At 42.4% G+C, this 18,836-nt stretch overlaps 1 protein-coding gene across 3 annotated transcripts; it reads right to left on the minus strand.

Annotated features, from left to right (window-relative positions):
* Nucleotides 1-1,530: 1,530 nt before the first annotated feature.
* FAM3B (FAM3 metabolism regulating signaling molecule B) lies at nt 1,531-13,074 on the minus strand. Of its 3 annotated transcripts, none has more exons than XM_059840103.1 (8): nt 12,917-13,074; nt 8,291-8,428; nt 7,421-7,544; nt 6,670-6,728; nt 5,103-5,153; nt 4,334-4,421; nt 3,474-3,606; nt 1,531-1,662 (listed from the first exon to the last, which is right to left on the minus strand). In XM_059840103.1, the coding sequence occupies exons 1-8, from the start codon at nt 12,933-12,935 to the stop codon at nt 1,573-1,575; spliced, it is 702 nt and encodes a 233-aa protein (XP_059696086.1). In that variant the 5' UTR covers nt 12,936-13,074; the 3' UTR covers nt 1,531-1,572. The 3 variants fall into 3 exon arrangements, with proteins under 3 accessions (XP_059696086.1, XP_059696084.1, XP_059696085.1); XM_059840101.1 differs by lacking the exon at nt 12,917-13,074 and adding an exon at nt 12,173-12,872; XM_059840102.1 differs by lacking the exon at nt 12,917-13,074 and adding an exon at nt 11,800-11,933.
* Between the last annotated feature and the right edge of the window lie 5,762 nt (nt 13,075-18,836).

An 18,836-nucleotide genomic window follows, 5' to 3' on the forward strand; every position in this document is an offset into this window, starting at 1 on the left:
GAGGCAGTGGCTGTCAGACTTCACAGAGCTTGAGGGCTCCCTCAGAGCTTGGCATTCTTGAGGACTGCCAGCCATTAGCACTGTAATTATGTTATTTTTATAATTCAGGCATGTAGCAAAGGGTGATTATGATGCAAAGGAATAAATGTCCTGCCAGTAACACAAGCACCACCCAAAAAATTATTATTATTTAGAAGAATGACTTAATATGGAAAAACATTGAAACAGCTATTGAAGTGCTCAGTTTGTACCTACCTCATCAGCAAGGCGCTAAGAAGCAACCGCTGAATCTGCCAAAGTCAAATTGAGTCAGACTAATTTAAATGTTTTTTTGGCAGTGTCCCTGAGCTATGGAGCAGTTTGCAAAACAGTAGCAGGAAACTTTAGGGACTGGTGAGAGACACAACACCAGAAAGCTGCTGGGAACACAGCAGTGACTACAAGTGGCAGCCATGGTTGGAGATTTGAAGCTTTCAAGCTTCATTTGAAGTTTCCAAGGGGGCTTCAAGCAGGAATCACAGAACTAATGTTTTAATATTGAGAAAAAAGTGTAAGGAAAGATTTAAACAGGTGGGTTCAGTCTAGGGAGGAGAGAGTAGATGAGGACAATCATCAGACACATCATGGAATGGTATAAAAAGAATAGGGATGAGTTATTCTCCATGTAATTGGCTTGGTCCTTTTGGGTTAGTTCCATATGGTTGGGGAATAATTAGAATAACAGTGGAATGCTGCAGGAAGCAACTTCAGTTAAGGAATCAGCCATATGGGAGATATCTGAACCACAGGGGGACAAACACCACTTAAGACCAGTCCAGACACATGCTGTGCTTTAAAAAAAGGGAAATTGAATAAATGCTCTTACAGCTTCCTTTCAATCACGTGCTTGATTCTATATGTAACACAAACAACACTTATGCTTGCTTGCATGAGGTCCCTACATTTTTTTATGTAAGTTGAACTTTAAGGAAGAAAAAATAATTAAATCAAACTATGTAGATTTGCAGCTTGAATTTGGCTAAATAATTCAAGTAACTGGATCTTTACATGTTAGCATTGCTGTTCTGTGTTGTCAACATCACTAAAAGCAGCTCAACAAATGTGCCTGTTCTTGCCATACTTTCTCTGAACAGAAGAAATGTTATTAATAAACTGACATCAAAGTAATTTGCTGTATTGCAAATGATTTTATATTACAATTTAGACTAAGTCCTGTTTGTGTATTAGTGCTTAAAGGGAACCAAAAGAAAAGACATACTAAATGAAAGAAGTAACACCAAAGCTCTAAAAGTATTAATGACAATGTACTCACTTTCAAAAATCCTGGCATTTTATGACTGAGTTCCTGAACATTGCATTTCCAAACCAGACTATTTATTTTCACTTCTTATCAAAATACCTATTGGTTTTCAGATTAGAATAAAACCACAGAGAGGAAAAATAGGTTAAAAACTGTGCACTTGATCACTTTTACTATTGGTGTTCAGATTCTTTTTGAGTTCTGGAGAAAATTAATTAGAGTAATGGATATAAAAATAGAGAATTGTCTTTATTAATGAGGTATGCATTTGTTCAGATCAGGTTTCTTGGGATACAGCCTTCTATTTGAATTTCAGCTGGCCAGCCTTTGTATCTGTTCTTTGTCTTCTCAGAGTGGTTTATCTGTAAAAATAAAATAAATTATAAAAAGTCAGTATTTAGTTTTTTCTATTTACATACCAGTTTGTCAAACCTTATATAAGAGGAGGGGGTAATGAAGGAGGACTGGGAAGCTGAGGAGAATGTTGCACATCTTGCTTAACATAATGGGTGAAGATTCTGCCAGTTTCTCTCTTACACAGAGTGCTTTATTCATTTCACAGATGGCTATCATGATATACACTAAACTGATTATCTTTGTCCAGCAGAAGCTCTGAAATGTGAAGAATATTGCAAAAATATTCTGCACCAGCACAAGTTAGGGTTGACCCCAATCTGCTGGGAAGAAGCTCTGTGGTGAAGGACCTGGGGGTCCTGGTGGACAATGAGCTGTCCCTGTCCAGCAGAGCCCAAAGAGGCCAGTGGGATCCTGGGGTGCATTGGGATGGGCACTGCCAGCAGGTCAGGGCTGATCCTGCCCCTGTGCCCAGCCCTGGGGCACCTCTGGCTGCTGTGTCCAGCTCTGGCTCCTCAGCACAGCAGGGCCAGGAGCTCCTGGAGCTGAGCAAGGGCCTGGAGCAGCTCCGTGCCCAGGAAAGGCTGAGGGAGCTGGGGCTGCTCAGCCTGGAGAGGAGCCCAGGGAGAGGGGCCTCAGCCCTGCCTGGCCCTGCCTGGCCCTGGGTCTGTCCCTGTGTTTGTCCCTGTGTCTGTCCCTGTGTCTGTCCCTGTCTGTCCCTGTGTCTGTCCCTGGCTGTCCCTGTGTCTGTCCCTGTGTCTGTCCATGTGTCTGTCCCTCTGTCCCTGTGTCTGTCCCTATGTCTGTCCCTGTGTCTGTCCCTGTCTGTCCCTGTGTCTGTCCCTGTGTCTGTCCCTGTGTCTGTCCCTGTGTCTGTCCCTGGCTGTCCCTGTGTCTGTCCCTGTGTCTGTCCCTGGCTGTCCCTGTGTGCGGGAGGTCAGGAAAGGCTGAGGGAGCTGGGGCTGCTCAGCCTGGAGAGGAGCCCAGGGAGAGGGGCCTCAGCCCTGCCTGTCCCTGTCTGTCCCTGTGTCTGTCCCTGTGTCTGTCCCTGTCTGTCCCTGTGTCTGTCCCTGTGTCTGTCCCTGGCTGTCCCTGTGTCTGTCCCTGGCTGTCCCTGTGTCTGTCCCTGTGTCTGTCCCTGGCTGTCCCTGTGTTTGTCCCTGTGTCTGTCCATGTGTCTGTCCCTGGCTGTCCCTGTGTCTGTCCCTGTGTCTGTCCCTGTGTCTGTCCCTGTGTGCAGAGGTCAGAGCAGGCCCAGGCTCTGCTCCAGGCCCAGCCATGGCCCCAGAGCCACGGGCAGGGGCTGAGCCCAGCAATTCCCCTGCCCAGCAGGCACAACTTCTGCCCTGGGCAGTGCCCAGCCCTGAGCAGGGACCAGAGGGGCTCTGGGGGCTCCTCCCTGGGACATTCCAGAGCCACCTGGACCCAGCCCTGTGCCCTGTGCTCTGGGATGGCCCTGCTGGAGCAGGGAGGTGGCACCAGGGACCCTCTGTGGTCCCTTCCAGCCTGACCATCCTGTGAACCAGTGATATTCTGGGAAAAGAGCCCCACTGTGGAAGTTTGACGTGGCTGTGGAGGGAATCAGCTTCATCAAGGGCCCTGAACTCTGTTTTGGGTTTTCTCACTTCTGTCTGCCTCAGTCACATGATGAGCACGACTGGGCTTACAGAAACTGCACACAGCAAGGGCACAGATGCAAACAGAAATCTCTGTGATAAACAGTATCTTTAGTCCCCCTGCAGCCTGTGGGCAAGTTATTCCCAAAGTTTTTTGTTTTGATATACAGACAAATATAAAGTGAAAATGAAACAAATCTGACCTTTTCTTTTTGGATATTTTCTGGCAGCTTGAAGCCTTTGGCAGCTATAAAAACCCAACTTGATCTGAACTTTATATTCTTTATTTCTTTACTTCCCAGTTCTTCTAATAACTTTTTGGCGTCACCTTTCAACCTAGGAAAACGTAGTGAAAAAATGAGTGTTAAAAATTCAGGATGTGAAGAATTATGAAAAAGACCATGGCTGATTCATGTTTTACATTCAGCATTAAGCCTGCAGAAGCAAAAATGAGATTTAAATAGTCCTGAGAGCTGTGGTAGCATCATGACACTGAATTCATAGAGAGAATTGAGTTTATAAATTTTTTCTTTCTCAGTAAGTGACTGATGTTAATACAACCTGTTTGTAACAGCATAGCAGAAAGGAAAATGTATATCAAATACTCTTTGGTGCTTCAGTCCTTCCTAAATAAGGACAAGGGTGTCAAATATGGATTAAGTATTTTCCTGGATAATTACCATATCATGAACTCAGCTAAAATCTCCTAAAGATTCAAAAGCACCTGAAAAATCAGATTATGATGGTAGAAGGAATGCAAACTAGAGACATCATAATTGGAGGTGTGGATAAATAACATTTCAGAGTAAAGAAGATTGTGACCCAGAGGTAACAGCAGTGCCCTTTGGGGTGCTTTTAAACAACATAATATCTACCCATCCTAGGGAGCACCGACACACAGATATGTGCAATCATGGAAAAGACATGGAATTAAAACCCTTAGACAAGAAGTGAGAGAACAACTCTGAGTGTAGAATGGAATTTACCATTACTTTACACCAATTCTCAACATGAATTTTCCAGCTTTTCACCTCTCTTCCCTTCAGGCTCCATAACCTCCTACCTGGCACTGCCATCATCGTGAGTGGCCATTAGAAGGAGGGTCCCTTCTGGTGCTTTCCTGATGAAATCCATCATCTCCCCTGAGTGCTCTGTGGAGTCATAATAACACATATGACTAGAACAACAGAATAACCAGAATAACACAGCTGGTTATTCCTGCACACACATCACATTCCCACTCATGCACCCAGGGTCACAAGCATTTTTAAGGAGTCAGGGAATCACCTTCCAGTGCCTCAGAGCCTTCTGGTTCTCCTCACTAATAGGTAAGGAAATTTGCCATTCAAAGCTTAGAAAATGTGTTAAAAGCTATTGTTAGAGTAGATAATCTTTCCAGCTATGTGGAAGGATGTTAAGAGACACAGAAACAAATTTGTTATGATGATTTTATAACTAAAATAGAACATGACAGGAAAAGGAATTTTGCTGAGTGAAGTATCTGGATGTCATATCTGGTTAAGCACTATTCCAACCAGACTGAAATAATGGAGACCAAAGAAAAATACAAAACAAAAAAAGGGAAAAGAACAAGATAATTTAACAAAAAAGATCATTAACTATCTCAACCAACAGGAGAAATTCAGCTTTTTGGGCAAAATTTGTCATCATATCTGGCCAGAACGTATTTTATGAAGACAGCAGCTGTTTGTTTCTAGCTGATCCCTGTTGAGAATACAAAGTCAAACAGGAAAGAGGAGGATAATTACAGGAATCTGTCTTTTCTTAATGCAGAAACACTAACAAAAGCTCTATTGGACTATTTTCCTTACCTCCTGCCCACATTTCAAAAAAGTTTATCGACATGAGTTTTCCTGTTTTATCTGTAATTAAAAAAAAAAAAATCTAAATATGAGCAAATATTATTTTATTCAATAGGCAAATATAGAATTTTCAGCTAAATCTAGGCATCCCTAATTTTGAGTATTATTTGGCTTCTTTTGTTTCAGTTCTTAAATTGGAAGAAATATGAAATAACAAGTTTAAGATTTGGGGAGAATATTTTGTTTCATGTAGTCTCCGAATCATCAAATGTGACAAAAAATTTTATTACTTCTTATTTAAAAAAAAAATCATTTTTTGGTGTGTGCTTCCATTTTTTTATATCTAAATATTCTATACTAAGTCATAGCCATAGATAGGAAAATTGGTTAAACCTATTAAGACTATTTGGATGAACTTAATTCTATTCTGTGCAGTATTTGAGATGTTTAACCTTTCATCCATAAGGCACTTATTGAGAACAGTCATCATCTTGCCTGATCTAATTAGTGGACATGTAAAAAAATATGTTTTGCTACAGACTGGTGCAGGATAATGGACAGATTTACCTGCTTCTATTTGCTACCATCTTGCTTGTGCATTCAAGATGAGTATTTCTCCTGTTACTCCCATTTAAAACTCATTTTTATATTTTATACCCTGGAAAGATTTTATGATTGTTGGGAAAAAAGACAGTAGTTAACTGGGGAAAAATTTGGAACAGATTCTTGTCAGTGGTTAATTTAATCCTCAGCAAAATCATACAAGTTTAGACAAAGTCAAGATCTTGCTTAGCAATAGTGAGACAAAAAAAAAAAATTAAAATATAAGTGTTTTGTGATCAAAGCCAGCTTGACTGTGTCTGTGAACTCCCTTTTTTCCCCCTCCCCCACAAGATTTAGGCATTCATTTTTCCCTGGACCCATTATTGCATTTCATCACCATTCCCATTCATCTAAATTAAAATTTAGGATTTAGGTGCCTCCAAACCTAGAATAAAGCACACCTGCTGCTTCCATTGGCTTTACTCTAAGCAAATGGCAGTTTAATATGAATTAAAATTTGAGTTTGTCTTTCTGTATCCTGAACAAGTTTGGAAAAGGAATTTGTACCATGGCTACACCTTGAGGCAGAACTGCAGCTCTCAGTTCCTGCCTCCCCCTTATCAGTGGAGCAGCAGATATAATTTATCAAGGACTGAAGCTGAAAGCTGAGTCCTACTGCTGGAGATCACAGATATTCTCGCTGTGCTACGAGTCTTTTGTCTAATAAAATACACCACATCTATGTGCCCATTTTCTATTCTATTTTCCTGGATTGATTGTGAACATGTCTCTTTTGTTTACCCAGAAGACTGTTTTTATCACACAGATTTGTTTTTCTTACATTAACATGAATCAAGTTTGCAATATTTTCCTTTCCCTTTCATACTAGCTGGTAAACCCCCCCATCTCAAAAAAAAAAAAAAAAAAACAAACCCAAAAAAACAAACAAAATATCCAAGCCCCCCCAAGAACACTGGTAATTTATTGCAGTACAAAAGTATGTGTCTCTCTAACATTTTTTTCTCTTACTTACAATTCACAATGGCTATGATTATACCACTTCCAAGTTCATAATTCCCTTCATTTATAAACCTGGAATTGAAATAAATACAATATCAGTAAAAGACACCTGTCCAGCAGCTCTGTTGCAAAATCATGGTTACCAGTGCTAAGTAATTTTCTGATATTTATGTTTTCTTCAGTTATTTAAATCAAACATCTATTGTGAACAAGAGCTTAAAAATCTTTCACAGTGTATCAGTCAGTTTCCTTCAACAATGAGTCTTTCAAAATGAGCCAGATCAAGAAAATATTTCTTACCTTTGCAGCCAGGAAGATAAAGGAGGAAAAAAACCCAAAACAAACAAGATGATGTGGTTTTATGACTGTGCTCTCTGTGGATTATGTCTCCAGGAAAGGTCACTGCAAGGTTTTGAAGTTATTTCACCTGTCCAGTTTGAAAAGCCATGAAGGAACCTGACTTTCAGAAGGTGCTGAGCAGTCAGTATTTTGTAAATGTGCTATCCAGCACCATGAAAATTAAAAATCTTGCTGAAAACTAACATTCATCTGCAGGTTATATAGAAGAACAAAGAAAATCACTGAAGATTAGGTTAAAAAAAAAAAAAAGGAAGAAGAGTTAAATACTGTCAGATAAATTCTGAAGCTGTCCACCAGAATGGAGCCCCTGGTAGGAGCTCAGTTGCTGCTACTGAGCCAAACCCAAACACTTTTACTCACAGTACAAAGCACTTGCTTAGGTGTAAAGTTAGAATAGTACTCACTCCTCATCCTCAAAACAGATTTTAGGCCTCCTCTGTTTGCCACCGCCACTGAGGATGCGATAGACGAAGTTCCCAGGAGGGCAGGGAGCCCAGAGGTCACACTTCTGCCTTTTGGGGGCTGGGGCTGCAACAGCAAAGATGAAAAAACGTTTTATTGGATGCTGCATGAACAATTTCTACATGGGATGAGTCCCCTAAAGCCAACGTGCTGAACTCAAACATCTGAACACGGAATCCTGGGATCGTGGCAACTTCATCACAGGTTGGTTTGGGCTGGAAGTGATCACTGATTTCCAAAGAGTTACAACTGAAAATAAGGTAATTATTATCTGCTATTCCACATAACAGGAAACAAGGGCTACCAGGATGAAGGTCTCCTACCAATAGCTTGAAGTGAATAGCTATCATTCTTATTTCAAGCCCTTTTTTCACACAATAACTTAGTCATAGAAGGGCAAAAATATACACATTAAACCACCTGGTCAGAGTAGAGCTAAAAAATAATGTGAATTTACTTACAAAGTTTAGTTAGTGGTTCAGCTGTTTATCAAAAATATAAATTACATGTAATAGAAACAGAGCTGCAGCTTTGCACTCTTTTGCTCACAAATAAATTAGTTGTTCTTACACCAGTGTTCAAATAATTGCCTTTGTACACTTGCAAAAATAGGCTGACGTGGTTCTTCAAAAACAGTGTCTAAGAAAAGGTTTAGCTTTGCTTTAATTAACTTTACAGTCAACTTCCTTCTTATAATAGCACATACCAAATGATTTCTTAGCTAACAAGCCATTAATTATTTAGCACATAAATGCACAATATCAGATACAGTATAAGAAAGGAAAAAAGAGGAAATAAATACAACTACATACCCCTCAACACTGGTTTCTTTCCAATCTCTTGAAGTGCAGCAATAGATACTGTATTTTGGGGTACATGAGCAGCAAGAAAGTATCCCAAATACCAAGCAGCCAAGGATGCCAACAGGAATCCAAATAATCTCAGAACAACTGTGAAGGGGAAAACAAAAAGGAAAAAAACCCACCCAACAAAAACATAAAAATATGTTTTCATAGCAACACCAAAAAATCTTGTCATTTTTTCTGGCACTGCTACCCAAACTGGCTGGTTTTTGTTTGATTCACTGTGCTAACCACAGCCTTCAGAGATGTGGCAATGGAATATTTGGTGCATTCCTATCTCCAAGGACAACCCCTTTTGTTTCTAAAACTTGGTCTTCAAGTAGAAAATTCCCCCAATCACTCTCTTCAATTCACATCCAGAATACTTCAAAGAAACACAAAGTTTAACTCAATCCTAGTAGGATTTTGACTCTGAAAAGTAAGTACTGGGTACTACAGAGGTGTTTTGCAGTTACTGTTGATTTTTTGAGACATGCAAACACTCCAGGAATGGTTTTAAATGCTGACCAAATAGGGAATTCCCTGCATCCACATTTTTAACATGCTGGGTAAAAACAGCACGGCCCTAACAATCCCTTTCACACAATGAGCTCTCACTGCATTCACAGAATCAATAACCTGGGTTGGAAGGGACCCTCAATCTAATTAATTAATCTAATTTGCCCTCCTTTCAATGAGCAGGGAAATCTTCAGCTGCATCAGGCTGCTCAGAGCTCTGCCCAGCCTGACCTTGGGTATTTCCAGGGATGGTGCAGCCACCACCTCCCTGGATAGCCTGTGCCAGTGTTTTAGCACCCTTGTTGTGAAAGGCTTCTTCCTCCTATTGAAAATCTGCTTTTCCTCAACACCAGAAGTGCTTATGGCTTTCCTGATGAAATACATCCCCTAATTCATGATGCTAAATGAGGAAATATCACACTGCAGTAGTGGAGCAAGTTGTTTTAGAGGCATGAGTCACCTCCTGATCTGCAAAAAAACATCCTTGAAAACAAGGGTCTGTTAAAGTGGAAAAAGAGAAAATTATTCATTTTGTAGTCCTGAAAACTGAGTTCAACAGGACCAATATCCAAAACTACGCAGTATGTTTACTTTGCCAGCCCTCTAGAAAATATCTTGTATTATCCAGTCTGAATCTTCCTTATAACAGTTTACACTCATAAGATAACTCTCTTTTTTCCTTCTTTGAACTGCCTTTTATAAACAATAAGATTTCTGCCCTCCCCTTTCTCTAGAATAAGGCCAAATTTTTCACTTGTTCTCCTCAAATCCTGTTTTGCCAGTTCTGCCACTTCTGTGAATTCTGCCCAATTGGTCTGCATCCAAATTCTGAAAAATTCTGTTATTCTGGTTATTCATGCCAGAAGGAACTTAGATTTTTTTTTTTTTTTCCATAAGAGCAGACTTTATTCACACAGGTTCTGTTGATAATCCACCATAAAGACTGATTTTCTTCCTCTCTAGCTACTCCCTCTTTGTATTTCTCCATGTGGTTATTCCTGCATTCTCATAGCTTTAAAAATAAAAAGCCCAATGAAACAATGCAGAAACATTTGTGTGACTGCAGGGAAAATACTGTGAGAAACTTGCTGTGTTTTCATCGAAGGATTAAGTTTGAGAAAGTAATGTAATGGATCTTCAGATATTATAAATTTCCCTAAGTATTACCCGAGAGAAATCTCTCACTCTACCATGAGTAATGGCGCAAACCCACACTAAAATAATACTGAAATTACTCTGACACGTCATGTGTGCAGTGATGTGAACACAAACACTGACAAAATCCACATGCACAAATCAGGAAGGTGCTGGAACCAAGCAGAATGACTTTAGCTCCTTTTCAATATTAAAAAAATTTACCAGATTTATACACAAAATATATTTAATTCATAAAGGAGGACAAGTCACAAGTTTCAAAGACAAAACCCTGGAAGAATGAAGAGAAAATTACAATTTTATTGAGAGATTTCAGGGACTATTTCTTGGGAGAGGATAGGGCGTGGTGCATTGCAAAGATCTGTGAGAACACCAGTCAGGTTTTGTTTTGCTCATTCCACAGTTGGCTTGGCAGGTTTACCTTTACAATGTATTTGCACTATTTTTCCTCATTATTATGAAGCAACTCTGTTGTAAAACAGGCTCAACAGTGCAGCATTTTATCTAAATAGAAGAGAAAGTACAATGTCTAACTGCTGTTGTGCCTGATGTTGTTCCCTGGTGGCTGGGAAAATGATGGAACAGATCACCCTGAGTGGCACAAACATGATAACCGAGGGATCAGCAAGAGTTTAGGAAAGGCAGGTCCTGCCTGACCAACCTGATCTCCTTTTATGACCAGGTGACCCCCCTGGGGGATGTGGGGAAGGCTGTGGATGCTGTGTGCCCGGACTCCAGCAAAGCCTTTGACACCATCCCCCACAATACCTCCTGCTGCAGCCCAGGCCTGGACAGGTGCATCTTCCCTGGGTTAAGAATTGTCTGCTCAGAGGGTGTTGGGGATGGTGCCACACCCAGTCACCAGTGGTGTCCCCAAGGATCAGTTCTGGGGCTGGTCAGGTCCAATGTCTTTATTGATGATCTGGGTGAGGGGATTGAGGCCACACTCAGTTTGCAGACAACACGAGGTTGGGTAGGAGTGTTGATCTGCTGGAGGGCAGGAAGGCTCTGCAGAGGGATCTGGACAGGCTGGATTGATGGTCTGAGGCTTGGATCAGGAACAGGGTGGCCACAAGAGCAGGACCCACCAGTACTGGGCACTGGTGAGGCCACACCTCGAGTCCTGTGTCCAGTTCTGGGCTCCTCACTACAAGAAAGGCATTGAGGGGCTGGAGTGTGCCAGAATGGAGCTGGGAAGGGGCTGGAGCCCCAGGAGGGGCTGAGGGAGCTGGGAAGGGGCTGAGCCTGGAGCAAAGGAGGCTCAGGGGGCCCTTGTGGCTCTGCACAAGTCCCTGCCAGGAGGGGACAGCCGGGGGGGTCGGGCTCTGCTCCCAGGGCACAGGGACAGGAACAGAGGGAACGGCCTCAGGCTGGGCCAGGGCAGGCTCAGCTTGGCCAGCAGCAGGAATTTGCCCATGGAGAGGGTGCTCAGGCCTTGGCAGGGGCTGCCCAGGAAGGTTTGGAGTGCTCATCCCTGCAGGAGTGAAAGAAACAACTGGATGTGGCACTCAGTGCTACTCTCTAGTTCACAGAGTGGTGATCAATCAAAGGCTGGACTCGATGGTCTTGGTGGTTTTTCCCAACCTAAAAAGTTCTGTGAACCTATAATATATTCTGTATTTTATTTAGAACACAAGCTTCTTAAACGTTTTTTGAAATATGCCTTTTAAGGCTCTAGGAATACTTTTCCCAACTCTCCTGCATAGTTTGTACCTGGTTCTCAAAACTCACAGAATATTTTCACTGTCAAACAACTTTTGGTTTTGCTTTCTGGGACTCAGAAGGTATCAAGAGACCTCACTGACCAGAACTGCTGGGTCCAGCTGGCTCTCTTAGGTTTACTGAGGTTATCCTGCACACATACATTCATTTTTGGGTTCCTCTGCAGATGTGCAAACCTCTACACAGTTAACAGCAAAGCTGTTAGCTCAGACAAAGTTAAGATAACCAAGAGCACAATAAAGCACAATAAAGCACAAAGTGCAGCCTACATGCAGGAAAGTCAGACTGTGCTTTTGCTGATATTGGCGGCTGTGGTTGCTCAGCACCAAGGAGCAGTGGGGACACTGAGCTGCAGGGGCGTTGCTGTGCCTCCCTCACTCCATTTCTGCCACGGAGGAGCTCGCTGAGGGTTACATCTTGTCACTGTCATGAGGCAGGGACCCTCACAATACTCACAGTGCCAGGCAGAGGAGGTGGCAGAGAGAAGCCAGGAGGAAGGACAGTCAGGATGGAGGTGTGGCAGGACACGTAAAACAGCAGAGCATAAGGAAAAAAAGACAGAATCACAAAATATCCTGAATTTAAAGGGACCCACAAGGATCATGCAGTCCAACACCTGGCCCAGCACAGGACACCCCAACAATCCCACCCTGTGCCTGCCAGCAGTGTCCAAACCCTTCTTGAGCTCTGTCAAGTTCAGTGCTCCCCTCTTCCCTGGGGAGCTGATCAGTGCCCGACCACCCTCTGGGTGAAAAACCCTTTCCTAAAATCCCAATATCTCCTCTCCTAATATCTCCCTATCCTAACATCTCCTCTCCCCTGAGAGAGCTTCCTGCCCTTCCCTCGGGTCCTGTATCAGCATTTCCACCTTTCAGCAGCTCCCAGTTTCCCTCGTCCCTCAGGTGCCTCTTGGCAACATCTAAATCACTAAGGGTAAGCCCTGGACTGGGTCATTCTGTGTTTGGCTGATTCCAAACCCCCACGCAGCCACACCTCGCTAACACACACCCATTTGCACGCAGCTGGGCTTGAACAGAGCGAAAAAACTAAAAAAAAAAAAGAGGATACATTTAAGACTCGAACATGAATTATTCCACACTAAGAGCTGGGTTTTGAGCCGGCATCAGCGCTCTCGCCCCTTCCCCTTGGCCATGGGGGTCTCATCCCACCCGGAGCGGCTCCGGGGCGCATCCTACTCACAGTGCCGGGTCAGCTTCATCCTTATTCCTCCTCCTCCTCCTCCTCGTCCCTCTCCCAGCCTCCCCCTGCCAGCACCGGGAAGACAGCGGGAAGGGGAGCGGCCGCCTGTAAGCGCCGCACCGCCCCGGTGAAACAACTTGAAATTATTCTCCGCAGAGAGCACCCAGCTGGCCGCGGGACAGAAGGAGAGCACTTATGCCACCTCTTTTTCTCTTCTCTTCTCTTCTCTTCCCTTCCCTTCCCTTCCCTTCCCTTCCCTTCCCTTCCCTTCCCTTCCCTTCCCTTCCCTTCCCTTCCCTTCCCTTCCCTTCCCTTCCCTTCCCTTCCCTTCCCTTCCCTTCCCTTCCCTTCCCTTCCCTTCCCTTCCCTTCCCTTCCCTTCCCTTCCCTTCCCTTCCCTTCCCTTCCCTTCCCTTCCCTTCCCTTCCCTTCCCTTCCCTTCCCTTCCCTTCCCTTCCCTTCCCTTCCCTTCCCTTCCCTTCCCTTCTCTTCCCTTCTCTTCTCTTCTCTTCTCTTCTTCTCTCTCCCTTTCTTCCTTCCTTCTTTTCCCTTCTCCTTCTCCTTCCCCTTCTCCTTCTCCTTCCCCTTCTTCCCCTCCTGTGCTGTGGGTCCTTACAGATCATCTGCTCCCAGCTCCACTACCATGGCCAGGGAACATCCCACTACATCAGGTTACTCAGGCTTTGGACACTTCCAGGGATGGGCAGTGCCCCACCACCCTCACAGGGAAGAATTTCTTCCTAATATCCATCCTACATCTACTCTCTTTGAGTTTGGATCCATTCTCCAGGTGAACCAGTTATTTTTGAGTCTGTTGAACCCACCCCAGGGCTTTTTTCATTGGAGACCCCTCCTCCTTTTTCCACCCCTCATCACAGCTCTGATATGACACAATTTCCACCAGAAGCTCCAGCCCACCCTTGGCTTATCTTTTCTTGTGTACCAGATGTTGTGCACCATCACCTGGGGGTTTCCTTCCTGCTGGGGTAACTGGCTCACTAATTTTCATCTAGAAAACTGTGGCAGTACCAGCTGTGGGTTTCTCTGGGTCTGGATTGAAGGCACTTGAGACAGTAATTCAAGTTTGGACTCAGGTGTTATTATTCATATCAGTAAAACAGTCTCACTGCTGTGAGTTCTGCAGCTTTTCATTAGAAGGCACAAAATGGCCAACAGTCTCTTGTTCCAAGGACTTTTAAGACCAAACTATCCAATGAAGAACTGACACCTGGATTATTTTCCCTTTTACCCCAATAACTGATCCGACAGAGCTGCAATGGGGACTTTTCTGCCCAATTACAAAATGCCACCCAAACCCATGGAGAAGGAGGAAGAAGAAGGTGAAGAAGAAGCCCAGGACCACACCCTGTGCCCTCCATCTTGCTTCCATCCACAACATACTAAAAACCCCAAAACCTCAATTTCTCACCAAGTGACACACCTGCACTGCTCTCTATAATCTATTTCACACTTCTGTGGATTCTAGTTTATCTTGACAGTCTAGGAAACTTCCTCCATGAATGAGGGTCAAAATCATTGCTCCCCTGAGCACTGGGTTTCCACAGAAAACCACTTAAACCATGTGATTCTGCAGTTGCCCTTAAAACCTCTCAGATTTAGTTTCCACTAAGCTCTTTTGTTCCCTCTGCCTCTAATGATGCAGAGGAATTATGTTTAGCTCAGCAAACAGATGAATAAAATCCTGCAGGAAGGCTCATATAGGAACTGCAGCCTGAGTGGGGCTTTGCATTCCTCCCAGGACACTGCTGAAAGCTGTAAATGTTTGCAGTCCCTGAGGAGAGGTGTTTCTTGTTCTTGTCTGTGAGTGGTATATTATAATACCCTGTAAATTGCAGGTGAAACCTAAGGGAGTAATTGCTGCAGGTTATTTTCAAATGTACTGGAGCTTGCAAATCAAAAAGCAACATCCCACAACACCTGGGTGTGTGAATAATTAAAGAGGCAACATGGGACAAATAAACTTAAGCAATGAGAAGCATTGGACAGAAAGTGAAAAAAGTTATGAGGTGGCAAGAGAAAGTTAAGGACAACATTAGTCTCTGACATACTTTTTAAAACATGCAATTACTTCTGCAGGAAGTGTTAACCTGCAAACTGGCACATCAGAAAATGATGCCTCTGTCAATAAATGATTGAAACTGTTGAAGACTGCACTTCTAGCCCTTAAAATAACAATAATCCAGCTCTAAACCTAAAACACTGTGTGGTAACCAAATGAAAAAATCATATATTTTTATTAAAGAGAAGAATATTAACTAGCAGTTGGGATAATTTAATTTGGAAATAAGTTTATTATATGAGTAGAGGTGGGTCACAGATTCCATAAGGAAAAATTTTAAGCCCTTAGGAACTTTGTCACCACCTCAATACAGTGGAAAACCCACTTCACTGGCCATCAGTGGCTATAGGAAAAAAAGAAATTTTACCTGCTTTTACCCACAAGAAAAGTGTAGCAGTTTCCTTTTCATTATTGCCTAAAGTACATGGAATTACACCCAGGCATTTGCTCCAAATCCTGGTTTGCTGGCCTGCCAAATCCCAGGGATCCAGTGGCTGAGGGGATTTTAAGTGCCTAAGGAAGAGGAAACTCTAAAATGTTTTACTTCAGGTATCTCTTTGGTATCTGCAAAAAAACCAAGCTACACTTCTTTCTTTAGTGATTAATCAAAGATGTGGGGTGCAAAACCCTTCTGAAGGATCATGTCTGATTTCATCCTGCAGACATTTCATTCTGTAATTTGAAAGTTTAGAGAAAAACTCAGAAAATATTAATCTGCACTCTCAATTCCTGTGAGGCTGTAAGACCCTTTGGTGATAAGCAGGACAGGAAATCTACTCAGGAAACAAATGCCACTGAATGGAGCAGGTGAATGCATCTGCAGGGTCTTACTCTTGTCTTATCATCACAAAATCCAGTCAGCAGAGGAAGTTTATGGTCTAACCCAGTTAAAACTACACCAGCAAGTTCCTGCTTGCCCTTTGAACCATGGCACCAACAGAGAGATTTTCTGCATCCACCTCACTTGACTAACAAATGAGCAGAAGTGTCATTCCAGCCCTTGTAAGAATTTAATTTGTGTTTTCTGCTTGCCCACAAATGGCCAGCAGTGGATTTTCAATCCTGCCAGGACAAGTTCAAAGAATTTAATGATTTAAAAGGAAGGCAGAGTTAGCACGCCAGGGAGACAACGTTGGACTGAATCTTTGATTGTAGAGCTCACAAGAACTTAAGAAAATAGACCTCCTACATAAAATGTGCAACTGGTGTCTAATTTTACCTAAGACTCGGGGCAGACAAGAACATGCACATGGACAACAGGGGCAGCAGTGTGGAAAAGCAGCTATTTAATTCACTCATAATTCACCATGTGCCTGTGCCATAATTTAACTCACCCATAATTCACCATGTGCTCTGCCATAACTCAGCAGTCTGTGTGCTGGTGACATGAAGGGGAACATAGAGAAAAAGAGATGTAAATGTCTATTATAATAAAATTACTGTTGATTTTTTGTTTGGTTTTTTTCTTTGAGTTTTTTACCCCCCCCTCTTTTTTTTTTTTTTTAATACCTTCACTGTCTTTATGAAACCCAGGAGTACATACTTAAAACAAGATGAGAACTTTTAGATACTTCTTTTGTGGATATAAAGGATTAAAGTCACCTTCCCCAAGATATGCAAAAATGGATCTTGGCTCATTTAACCAAGGGCAAAAAGCAAGCATTGATTGCTTTCAGCTGATAAGCTGGGAAACCTGTACAGTTTGTGAGTCTGGGGCATTTCTGGCCTGCTGAACAATACAAAGGTGGGGCTCATTTGTGTGTTTTTCTTCTGCTTTGTTAATCCAGAGAAACATATGGACAATACATTTAATTGCACTTGATCCAGATTGAAGATGGATACATCAGCAGTCAAAAATAAATCAGCAGTTAAAAATCAGTATATAAACCACAAGCCTAGAGAATGTTCAAGTTGTCCAACAATAAGAAGAATCTCATTCAATAAGAATACAGAAAGCTGAAAGTAATGTTAAATTTACAATTAAAAAGCACTCAAGGGAAAAGTAAATAGTATTCCTACTCATAGTACTTCAGAATTCTGGGTGCATGAAAAGAAAGAATTTGAAGAAACATAATACCTTGTTTATTCATAGAAAGCAGTCTCATCTAGCTAACTGCTGTAAAAATCCAATACTCTAGTATTTGTGTAGGCACTGGCAGCACAGGTCTCTGTATTCTTTACAATAACCTGGATTTCTTGGGGAAAGCTATTGAATTCCCTAGCCAAACAGATGATGAGTCAAGGTGTAGGCAAGTGGTACTTGTCAGCCTCTACAAGGAAAAAAAAAACCAAACAAAGAAACCACAAGCCATTTATTTTTAAAGAGTTTGTTTTGGTGGAGAAAGGGGAGAATAGTAAATGTTTACTGTTTAAGTGGCCATCAGAACTACACATTGTACTGGAAATTACACAGAGCACTTGCATTGCCAACCTTCAGGTATTCATGTACACTCCACTGTCATTATCAAAAAAAGCTGTATTCTTGCAACAAATTCTTGCTTTTGTGTTTCACACACAAACTTAAAATCTCTTTTGTCTAAACAAGCTAGTTTTCACGGGCAAAGATGAGCAAGGGTGTGGTGGTGTTCACAGGGGTCCCAGGATGAGGGAAGAGATGAGAACCTTGGCTCCATGTTTCAGAAGGCTGGTTCATTATTTTATGATATATATTATATTAAAAGAAAATTATATATTAAACTTACTGAAAGAATAGAAGAAAGGATTTCATCAGAAGGCCTGAAAGGAATAGAAAAGAATGGAATGATAATAAAATCTTGTGACTGACCAGAGAATCTGAGACAGCTGAACTGTGATTGGCCATTAATTAGAAACAAGCACATGAGACCAATCACAGATGCACCTGTTGCATTCCACAGCAGCAGATAATTATTGTTTACATTTCATTTCTGAGGCCTCTCAGCTTCTCAGGAGAAAAATCCTAGCAAAAGGATTTTTCATAAAATATGTCCATGACACAAGGGAAGTGTGAATAAACAGTTTTACAGTTTTGGATTCAGTGAGCCTGAAGTCCGGAGGGCTCTGAAGATGATGGTAATTTCAAAAGCATAAGAGAAGTTTAAGCACACGAAAAAGAATGAAAAGTTTTGAGCAGAGCTGTGTAACAATGGGATCATGAAATGATTTGGAAGTAGATTTTAAAAATCATCCAGTTCTGATGTGGGCAGGGACAATTTTCTCTAGAACAATTTTCTCTCAGAGCCCCATCAAACACCTGAACATTTACAGGGATTCATCATCCACAACTTCGGGGGGACACTTGTGGCAGTAATGGAGAAGCTTTGCTGAATATCAAGACAGAAATAAGCAAAACCTGCCAGCTTTGAAGGAAAAATATTAAACAGTTGGTGTCACTCCATGTTACTTGACTAATGCCCTAAATTTCCAACATTCATAATAAATACACTGTGCTGCCTTTAAAAAACTCAGGGCTTAAAATTATGGACTTTGTAAAGAGGTGTTTAGGTGGAGGGAAGAGGGAGATGATAAATGATCAGAAGATCCTGAGCTAAGGATCTTTGTGGTTGGATATTCAAAAAAGAAAATGAAAGGAACTTTTAGGGGAATTCAGACAAAAAAACAGAAAGTGCTGAAAGGGCTTGATGCCTTGTGCAGGCTGCCCTAGAACAGAGGCTGGACAGAGCTAAAGAATAAAGCAGGGATTTATTCCAAGGATCTCCTCCATGGCTCCACCTTGGGCAGCACCAGAGCCCAGCCAGGGCTGCACCCAAGATGCCCCAAAATGGCCCCAAAATGCACGGCCGGGCACGGGGTCTCTCCCTGGGATCAGCTCTGCTCCATTTGCACCTTGCAGTTCATTGTC

Source organism: Haemorhous mexicanus, chromosome 2 (genome assembly GCF_027477595.1).
Source record: "Haemorhous mexicanus isolate bHaeMex1 chromosome 2, bHaeMex1.pri, whole genome shotgun sequence".
In the NCBI taxonomy this organism is placed as follows: Eukaryota; Metazoa; Chordata; class Aves; order Passeriformes; family Fringillidae; genus Haemorhous; species Haemorhous mexicanus.

Excerpts from the sequence above, each read along its gene's own strand:
- FAM3B (XM_059840101.1), bottom strand. The coding sequence starts at position 12,320 with ATGATCCTTGTGGGTCCCTTTAAATTCAGGATATTTTGTGATTCTGTC. Across the intron at positions 7,545-8,290 it reads AAAGAAACCAGTGTTGAGGG|CCCCAGCCCCCAAAAGGCAG; the intron begins GTATGTAGTTGT and ends TTGCTGTTGCAG. Across the intron at positions 1,663-3,473 it reads AAAATATCCAAAAAGAAAAG|ATAAACCACTCTGAGAAGAC; the intron begins GTCAGATTTGTT and ends TTATTTTTACAG.